This window comes from Octopus bimaculoides, chromosome 6, assembly GCF_046866305.1.
Source record: "Octopus bimaculoides isolate indiv1 chromosome 6, ASM4686630v1, whole genome shotgun sequence".
NCBI lineage: Eukaryota > Metazoa > Mollusca > Cephalopoda > Octopoda > Octopodidae > Octopus > Octopus bimaculoides.
In genome coordinates this window covers 117,797,011-117,808,032 of record NC_142933.1, presented here as the reverse complement: position 1 = coordinate 117,808,032, position 11,022 = coordinate 117,797,011, and the positions used below count along the sequence as shown (strand labels likewise).

Sequence of the window (11,022 nt, the reverse complement as noted above, 5' to 3'; positions counted from 1 at the left end):
TAAGTTGAGACAGTTCATCCCACTCATTTTTAGTGCCTTCTTCCCACTTTTTTTTTAATGCAAAAAGAAAAGAAAATGTATTTATCCTATAAGTTAAACATAAGGTAATTACTACCAAGAATGTAGCACAAAATGACCCAAAGACCCAGTCTTTGGCTATTACAAGAATGCTCTTAAAAAATAAGGAACAATGGGGAAAGAAGTATTTTTATAATGACTGCAACAATCTTTTTCTTTTCCCTTTTATAGCTTAGTTTTTGTAGAGTTTTGGTTTTCAACAAGTTTATGTAAATTAAATTTGTACACATTTTTAGACAAAAGGTTTTGTCTGTATTTTTTAATGAATAATACCAAATATATATATATATATATACATATACAAAAGAGGGAAGATTTCATGAACATGGACTGTTAGCATAAATCTTAACATTTTGTTAAAATAAGACCTTAACATTGTGTGTGTGTGTGTGTGTGCATATATGTATATATATATATATATATATATATATATGTATATATATATATATATATATATATATATATATATATATATGCATGTTGTGCCAGAGCCAGGCTTACAAGTATACAGAATTTTTCAAGTGGGAGAAGAAAACAAAAATAAAAAAGTAAAAGAAAACAAGGCCTCTTGGACTAGATTCTTCAATTTGGTAAGGTATAGATTTTATCTTTCTCATTGATTGAAAATAACATTTTGTTTTCTTGGCTGTTTTATTTAATTATTTGTTTGTTTGTTTATTTATTTTGTCTTATTTCCATTCTCTCTCCTGCACCTAAAAGATATTCCATAAACATATGGTCCGGTTTTAACACATACAATCTTGGTTTCATTGTCAAGAATCTGTAGGGAAGCTTGAAAATCTGACTCATTGTTTAAAATCATTTTCCTCCCTACCTAACATATTGATCTTCTCAGCATGTTTCTGGTCACAAATTACCTCATGTGTTTAATTCTAACTGGTCATGCAAATGCTATGTTCCAATGGCTTCACCATATTTTATTCTCTGTCCAGGCTCCACGTTGAATGTAAAATCCTTAGGAGCCTCAAAAATAAGAACAATGGTGGAACCTAAATTGAATTCACCAAAGAGATCACCTTTCCCAACTTGAATTCCAGGACTTTGTTCATTTGGTAAATACTTGTCAGTGTTATTACCATCTGGTTTTTTCCATGTATTTGTGGCAAGTTCCTGTAACAGGTAGAACAAGTATTCATAAATACAATGTCATAACAATTAACCACAGTTGTACATCAAAAAAAAAACATTCTAACATTAACACAAGTACACTAAATTCTTTGTCTGAAATAAATTCACAGCACCTTGGGCAAGTGTCCTCTGTTATAGCAAGAGATCAGCTGAAGCCCTTTGAATGAAATTTGGTTGATGGAAACAACATAGAAGCCTGTTGGAGGGAATATTCTAATTTGTGGACAGTAAGCTCAAATCTGTCCTCCTCCTCCTCATTGTTTTACATCTGCTTTCCCTGGTTTGGGTTAAAGGAGTCAGCAGGTATTCAGGGTTTCTAGACATGTTAAGGAACTTGTCTTGCTTGGATTTCATTCTTAGTATGGTTTCTACAGCCGGATGCCCTTTCTAATATCAGAGTGTACAAGGTGCATTTTTCAAGGCACCAGTATGAGAGAAGTGTCAACAGGACCAAAAGGGCCCATACAACCTCAACAAATTTGTTTAGCACACAATATGACAAAGTCATCAACACCATAAGAATTCATTTGTTTCTATTGATAAAAGCATCATTTAATTTTATACAAAAGTGAAACTACTAAAGCAAAACATTGAAATATATGCAAAACATATGAAACTTACATGATCATTATAGATACGGATGGAACCGACGTTGGTAGCCCCTACAGCGGTCATCGAAAAAAATCCATGTTTCCAAAGTCCGACATACATAGCACGTTCATTAAGGTTGAACAGTCCTTTGATCCACCGTGCCATACCGGGATGTACACTCAGTAATTCACCTGGAAACGTAAACAAAACAATTAAAAATCAGTGAAAAAATATTGCTGGCAGCAAAAAGTAAAAATGCTTCATGCATATTGCCTTGAAGTATTGTTTCTATGTTAATTGTTGCACATAATTTGAATATTTCTTCTGTTTTGTCAGCAAAAATGTAAAGAAATTGAGGGATAATCAGTATGTATGGAGTTGTAGCGAGCTCAGCTGATGGAAAGTCAATCTATTGGACAGAGGTGTATTAAAAAAAGCGAACTAAATAATGTTTTGTCTCTGATATACAAAAGAGACAGGATGATCATGGCTGGAATGCTTTTGATCATAATACAGGGCTGTTGTTTAATCCAGGTCAAAGGACTAACCAGCATCTGGTTGGTACTTATCAACTGAGTAGACTGGAGCAAGATGAAATGAAGAGGCTCACTCAAGGACACAACACATTACCTCCTCCAGAAATCGAACCCATGACTCTATGATCATGAGTTTTACACCCTAACCACTAGGCCATGCACTCACTTACACACACACACACAATTTCACTGGGTTAGTCTAAAAGAAAGGGTTGTGCCCATAGCCTTTACAGGCTCCCTCACACCATTGAGACTGACTTGTTGAGGAAAGCTCTTATGGACAAATCGTTAACAACACGGATCACCATCAATTTTTTTTTTTAATGATGGATTTTATCCAGAAACATACCATGATCAAAAAATATAAAATGGTTATGAGAAGAATGCCTTTCATCATATATCTGTTGGATCAGGTTCAGTCTTGGACTAAACAGCTACAAAAACAACAACATGTTCCCAGATTCAATAAAGTATCTGTTACCAAGCAACAACATTAGTGCAAAAAAAAAAAAAAAAAATTACAAAATACAAAACAAAAAAATGCAACAAAATGTGAAAGGCAAACGTAAACAAAAACTATGTCCAACCAACCTGGAAAATGTCTTCTGAAGTAAACTATCCAGTCTGTAGGGGAATGAAAGCGGTGATAGTCTCCAGGTGCCAAGTAAATAACACAATGATATAATACATTATCTGGATGGATCAGCTGGGAAAGAATCTTCTGGTTTTGGTCAATGTGGGCATTTACATTATTATGACTGTTGTTTATGTCCTCTCGAAGAGATGATGATGACAAAGAGGAGGAAGAGGACATTGATGAAGAGTCTGGCGAAGATGATTGGGAGGAGGATGATGATGATAATGAGGATGAAGATGACGATGATAAAAATGGGGATTTCCAACTGACTGGTCCAATGAAACCCTCAACAGAAAAGTTCACTCCTTTTACTTGCTTGATAACACCATTCTCCACTCGACCGAAATGTGTGATGGTACCATCTGAAGGACTTGTCTGCAAAGTATAAAGAGAAAAGGACAATTACTAACAAGAAAAAGGTAAATAGTAATATCACAATTTCTTTTTTCTATCTTTTAGTCAGAAAGAAAAGTAGTCCCTATGACTTTTTAGAAAGCCCCTGAGACTGGTGGTGGAGAGGAGAGAGAGAGGAAAGTATTCTTACACCCCGAGACCTGGCTTAAGGACTTTGGGACCTTAACTCCTGATGGAATTGTAGGGGCACTGCTGTGATATACAACATGTCTTGAAGTCAATTCTTTTTCAAGTCTGACCAGAGGATTTCTTTCACAAAGAGAGAGGAACAGATAAAAGCAAGATAAAGAAGAACCGATGCCAAATATCTATATCTGTCTATCTATCTATCTGGATGGATGGATAGATATGTGTGTGTGTGTGTGTGTATGTGTTGACCAATTTACTCTTCTACACTTATAGACTACAATGGGATTTGGACTTGGAATGCAAGGTATCTGGTCTGGGCAACTTTCTTAGAGTTCTGGCAACTCACCACCCTAGATTGATATATTTTTATTACTCCCAAAATATTAAAGGCAAAGTTGGCTTAAGTGAGATTTGAACTCAGAGCACAAAGAGCCAGAACAACAACCACGAGGTTTTCTAGCCAACAAAAATTGTAGCGCAGCAACATGAGAGATAATCATAGAGAGGAAGAAAAACATAGAAATCAGAACTGAATAATAGGTTAACAAATTATACCAATTAATTCTAAACTAAGTTACCAGAACTATTCATTAACTTTTTTTTTTATATACACCTTGGTTTATATAATTTCACTGAGAAATCGGCTTAGACTGTTTTATACTTATGGATCAAACTAAGCAATGCTAATTATGCTACAAATTCAGTCATTTGCATAAATAATTGGCACATGCATTCATAAATGGATAGTATTTGCAATTCTAACCACTCAACAACGAAGTGAGACGGCTGCTTACTTTAACTTAGATGGATTTAAAGAAATGCTGATACTGTTTAGCCCATGGCAGGATCTGATCAAGCAAAGAAACCTGTGATCAAAGTATTCCAACATTCTTCATGCCTTCTCATTTTCAGACAGTGTATCTAGAGTTACGAACTGCATTGCGGTCAACTTGTTCAAGAGAAAGATGACTCCAAATTACAGACAGGGTCACTAGAGCCAGTATCACGACAGAAAATATACTGAACCCTTGCCGTAAAGTAGGTGAGGTTTTTCAAGACTCATCCAACCCATGTATTTGGTAAAAAGAATTAACCCTTTAGCATTTAAACCGGCCTTATCCGGTCCAAATAATCCACCAGTTTTATAATCAAACCAGCTAGATTTGGCCTTTCATACAGATCCTACAATGTCGTTCTAAAAATAAACAATTACATCATCAAAATCTCAGAGTTACAAGATGATGCATGATTAATTCAAAACTGAATAGACATTACACTTGACAGAGTAATCTGAATACTAAAGGGTAAAATACAATGAAAGACAGATAGAGAGGGAAATAACATAATTCTAATAAAAAACAAAATGATTTTTTAATTGCCTTTGATAACTAAAGATGAAAACTGATAAATTAAAGTCTTAATCTGTCACTGTTGCAAGAAGCAACTCTTTCAAATAATCCTTATAGACATGGCAGTGTGCGTGTGTGCATATGCACGTGCGTGTGTGTGTGTATGTGTCCTTGTGCACACGAGTTTAGAAAGTACCAAAGCTTTGAGGCGATGAGTCAGTAGACGTGTTGAGAACAAGACAGAATGACATACATGTTTCTATTTGAGAGAGAGAGAGAGAGAGAGAGAGAGAGAGAGAGAAAGAGAGAGAGAGAGAGAGAAAGTATGATATATGCAGTCAGACACATACATATATATATATATATATATATATATATATATATATATATATATGAAAGAAAGCAAAATCATAATATATACAATGTATTACAGTGTTGAAAGATAAAGACAGAATGATATACACAAACACACACATATACAAATGGAAAGAGAGAAATTAAAAATTATATACATGCATATGCATACATGAGAGAGAGAGAGAGAGAGAGAGAAAGAGAGAGAGAAAGAGAGAAAAACAAGGTTGATCAAAACCATACTGCAGCCACATGCATGTATACACTTGCACACATGCTTAACTGCTGCAGCATTGTAGTTCATGCTGCACCGACACGTGACTGTTAATGTATGTCTCAGTGAACAGTCGTTCTTTCTATTTTCTTCTTCTACTTAGAAACAGTTGAGAAAAAAAAAAAAAGAAAAAACTACAAAATAATTTTTAAAAACCCTAACCAAAGGAAATCAATAAAATGTTTCAAACATTACTGCTAGAAAAAATATAAAAGAAAAAAATACATATTAGAACAGCATCACCGCACTAACTTCACTCTACTTGTGGACACGGGCTGCCTTCATTTTTCTTCACCTACAACTAGTCTTAGTCTCCGCCCACAACCTCACTCCCACCAGGCCAACTATGCAGCCTGGATCTCTGTAGTACTGGCATGTAAGGGCCACTGTTTTATACTAATTAGTTATTTTCAAGAGGAGAAAAACATAAATTGAAAACAACAGTTCAATTTTGTAACAGTTCACGTGTCCTACTAAGTTTATTACCTTCAACACTGTTACATTTAATTCAATTCGTTATCACCAGTGATCATGTAATAAATTCGCATTTCAGTTTTCTACTCAGCTGTTTGGCTGGTAAAGGTACTAACCTTGTGGAGCTCAGTGCAGCAAACAAAAAGCAGTAAAGATAAAGAGTTTGAGGCTGAAGAAAAGGTATTTCAGAACGGCTGACAACAGCCGTGTCACTAAGCCAACACAAGGAGCCATTGTGCAGATGCTCGATCTGCAGAAATAGCAGCCAAATATCCTTCCACTCACACCTCTCAAAATAAATAAATAAATAAAGGGTATATCTGACACATGTAGCCAATAAATACACTTAGCATCAATAACTTTTGCAATCAATAGGGAATAGAAGATAATTTTTATTGAGCCATTTCAATGTTTACATTTCCAAACTGGAACATGTTGGAATGGAGCTTTAAGACAGTCTCTCCTTGTACCTCAAACCTGCACATCCATCTCTGAAGACTAGTGTTTTCAAATCTGACCTAACTCTTTTTCCCCCAAATTTCCTTGGTTCAATTTCATTGTCGGGTACACCACCACTTTTTTCACCCAGTGTGTATCAACCATTTGAATGTAGACCCCCTACCAGCATACAACACAATGTATAAAAGGATGGGACGCACTGTACTATAGCCTTGGGCCAAACAAAGCTTTGTGAGTGGACTTGGTAGATGGAAACTGATAGAAGCCCATCATATATATATATATATATATATATATATATATATATATATATATATATATATATATATATATATATATATGTGTGTGTGTATGTATGTATGTATGTATGCCTGTGTTTGTACCCGTGCCATCGCTTGACAACCAATGCTGATGTGTTTATGCCCCTGTAACTTAGCAGTTTGGCAAAAGAGATTGATAGAATAAGTACTAGGCTTACAAAGAATAAGTCTTGGGGTTGATTTCTTTGGCTAAAACCCTTTAATGTGGTGCTCCAGTATGGCCACAGTCAAATGACTGAAACAAGTAAAAGAATAAAAGTTAAACTAACAGATTCAGTGCCAAACTAAGTAACACAGAACTCTATGGTTAACTGTATAATCTTTGTATCTCTACATTTCACTTTGGTAGAATTTGACCTCTAAAATATCAGAGAATAAGCTGCCATAAATCTTCAAAGGGAGTTTTCTGAAGTTTGGACTCAATGACATCACTTAGTCCAAATTAACAGAACCATATGATCTCTCAACCACTGATGATCATGGCTGAAATAAATGCGTTTGACCATAGGCCTGCTCAATCAAGTCTTTGTTACAGCTAACAATGACTTCAGTCAAGCCAATAAAGGAGCTTCTGTACAGTCAACTGACCTGCTAGAAATAGCGGCTAAATTTCCATCAAATTATACCATACCTTCTTAAAAGGAAGAAGCAAAAGACACAAAAAATAGAATTGTCAGAATAAACGATGGGATTGTCACAATTGGAAGCCTTTGCTTGAACCGAAATGACCAAAGGCTAGACAACATAAATTTAGTATAAAATACCATCCTAATCTCGTTTCCTCTGGTATATTTCAGTGCAAATGCTATCATATTTAGTTTTAGTCTATAGCTAAGATGATGTTGACCAGGAGAGAGAGAGAGAGAGTAGTAGTAGATTCAATCCTATTTGATGGCCTGAAATAATCAATCCCCAGTGAGAGGGGTGGAACAAAAACACTGTAATCTCTTTTCTTGGTTTATACACTGATAAGTGCACTACTGCACCTAGAATGAAACTTGGAAGGCAACTGAACAGCAGCCAAATTCAGAAGAAGATAACCTCATTATATCGTTAATACATTTCAATAATCTGAGAGAAGTTAAACATCACAAGGATTACATTTCTGTTTCTCTTTTTTTATCAAACCAGTGCTTAACAGAAAAAAAAAAAAAACTCCTTTACATTTAAAAATACAATTCCTTTTTTTTCTCTCATCACTAAACAAAATTAATGAGGGAGTCTCTTTTTGGTCATTTGAATTGCAAAAAAAAACAGTAACTAAATCACAGTTTAATGTCTTAAATATGGAAGCACACATGGGCACATCGAGGTCATGTTTCCTTCAAACCCTACCCTTAAATATCTTAAATGTGGAAGAACACATTAGTATATTGGAGTTAGGTTTTTCTCAAATAGCACAGAAGTGCACATTAAATAATAGTCTTATATACACTATGTCAGGGGTGGTAGGAGGGTACAGAAAAGCATTGGCTATGACACCTTTGCTCAAAGGTGTGCTTAATTAGGACAGAGCTAATAGAAACCGATAACAATAAATGAGTACAGACACCTTTTGAGTACAGACATCGTCCACAATACAGAAACACTGTGTTCCTGAAAATTCTGCCCATTATGTGAGACCTATTTTCCAGTGGTTTTCATATTAGAATATGGAAGTCAATGGGAAACATGTTCTGTATTACGGAATTCTTCAAACAGCAAGATTTTCAGGAACACAACAGTTCCACAACACAGGAAATGCCTGTATCACAGGCAACATTTTCTGAAGATGATATTATTTAATCAAAAGCACAGAAAAATATGAAGTTTTTTAGTACCATTATTTATATCTATAAAGTGAACGCCAACGTCTTTTGTCTTGATTTATAATATCCACAGAAATAAGAAATGAAAGAAATCAAATCTTAGTATTCTACAATACAAATCAGCATAAGAAATCATTGGACATCAACACAATCATCATCATATTTCTAATGATATATACCATCCGGGTGATCCAATCATTTTTTTTAATAAAGTAATCAAGAATTTGTATGTTAAACAGCTGAACTGCTAGGCTTTTCACTTATGCAGGATATAAACAAGTTTCACTGTCCAAGTGGTGTCAATGCAACAACATGCAAAAACATGTGGAGATAAACACACACAAACTGTGTGTGTGTGTGTGTGTGTGTGTGTTTCCATATGTTTTAATGTAGTGGACTCTGAAATATCTAAGTAACCGTTTTTGGTTGTCACAGAAACCTAGAACTGTAATAGAAAATAGCCTTGACATCTACAGTTGGCTGTCACTCAGCTGTATATGAAAAAAAAAGAAGAAAAAAGCACCTTGACATATACTCTTTTACTTGTTTCAGTCATTTGACTGCGGCCATGCTGGAGCACCGCCTTTTAGTCGAGCAAATCGACCCCAGGACTTATTCTTTATAAGCCTAGTGCTTATCTTATCGTTCTCTTTTGCCGAACCACTAAGTTACAGGGACGTAAACACACCACCATCGGTTGTCAAGCGTTGGTGGGAGGACAAACACAGGCACAAACACACACACAACACACATATATATATATATACTAGCAGAAATACCCGGCGTTGCCCGGGTTAAAGAGAATAATGAAATCTAAAAACGCCGTCTAGACTACGCATCATCTTTATATATAGAGATGTATATACACACACGCACCCAAACACACGTATATATATGTATATCAATATAAATATATGAAAGTCAATGAAGTTTCGTAAAAGAAGGTGATCATGTACATACTTTCTTGCTGTTGTGATTATAACACCTCATTGTAAACTATGTTCCTTGTTTTCCCTTGTGGAGCATATACAAATAGGTTTTTTGTTGCTGCCCACTCTTGAGCAGCCAACATACAGTTGTCCATGTGAGAAGCAGGGCTCTTCCAAGAGAAGACCAGCTACAGACAGTGTTTGACCCTGATATTTGTTTATGGACATGGCAAAAGTCACACGAAGGGGGAATTGTAGTCTTCTGAATGTAAAAGGAATGTCTGCTCCTGATGGAGTAAGAGGAATTCTTGGAATAAAGATGTCATCCTCTTTTGCACATCCAGAAAGAATGGTAGCCTCGATAACGTGTGACATCATTTTCTAAATAATGCTCATCTGTTATGTTGGGGTTAAAATTTCATCAACATCAAAAATATATGAATTTTCATGGGAGTTATGGCCGTTATGCAAAGAATATAATTTCCAAATTTCATAAAGATCCATTCAGTACTTTTGACGTAGTTTTGGATAAGAAAACAAATGACTAATGTGTGTGTTTGTGTGCATGTGTATGTGTGTGTGATGGGTGTATATATGTATAGATATCTGTATGCATGTATATATGTATAAATGTGTACATATTACATGTACATCTATATATATATATACATCTACACATATGTATACATATACATGTATGTATAGATCTATATATATATACATATACGTGTACATCTATATGTATACATATACATCTCTCTCTCTCTCTCTCTCTTTCTCTCTCTCTCTTTCTCTCTCTCTTTCTCTCTCTCTCTCTCTCTCTCTGAAAGTATTTGTCATTACAGTATCGAAATGGTGTACATATACATGTATATGTATACATATACATCTCTCTCTCTCTCTCTCTCTCTCTCTTTCTGTCTCTCTCTTTCTGTCTCTCTCTTTCTCTCTCTGTGAAAGTATCTGTCACTACAGTATCGAAATGTGATTGTTTCAGTTAGTGGAATAGTTTCATTTTTAAAGTGAAAGTATTTGACATGAGTGTTTTTGTTTCACTTTTGACACGTAATACTTAAATAGTGGAGGAGATATTGTTGCCGTGTGCGCGAACTCTGCAAGAAGTTAATAATTTTTTTTGACTAAAACACAACTGGAACCCTAAGGAAGGCATGTGTAAAATTTGAATGAAATTGGTTGCGTAGTTCTCGAGTTTTAGGGATTCACACAGACAGACAGACAGACACACATTCTCATTTTTATATATATAGATACATATATACGACAGGCTTCTTTCAGTTTCCGTCTACCAAATCCACTCACAAGGCTTTGGTCGGCCCAAGGCTATCGTAGAAGACACTTGCCCAAGGTGCCACGCAGTGGGACTGAACCCGGAACCATGTGGTTGGTAAGCAAGCTACTTACCACACAGCCACTCCTGCACTTCTCTTCAGGTTCCTGACTTATTTATTCTCTTTTAAAAGCAACAGTGTAATAGCAATGACACTGAAAAACTTGCTCAAG

At 35.4% G+C, this 11,022-nt stretch overlaps 1 protein-coding gene across 1 annotated transcript in view; it reads right to left on the bottom strand.

Moving 5' to 3' along the window:
* Window positions 1-656: 656 nt before the first annotated feature.
* Window positions 657-11,022, bottom strand: part of LOC106881141 (uncharacterized) — a 48,856-nt gene continuing 38,490 nt past the window's right edge. Inside the window, exons 3-5 of the mRNA XM_014931415.3 lie at window positions 2,946-3,366; window positions 1,849-2,009; window positions 657-1,209 (exon numbers count right to left, since the gene is read on the bottom strand). Coding sequence (XP_014786901.1) covers window positions 991-1,209; window positions 1,849-2,009; window positions 2,946-3,366 — 801 coding nt within the window. The 3' untranslated portion in view covers window positions 657-990. The remainder of the gene's footprint in view (window positions 1,210-1,848; window positions 2,010-2,945; window positions 3,367-11,022) is intronic.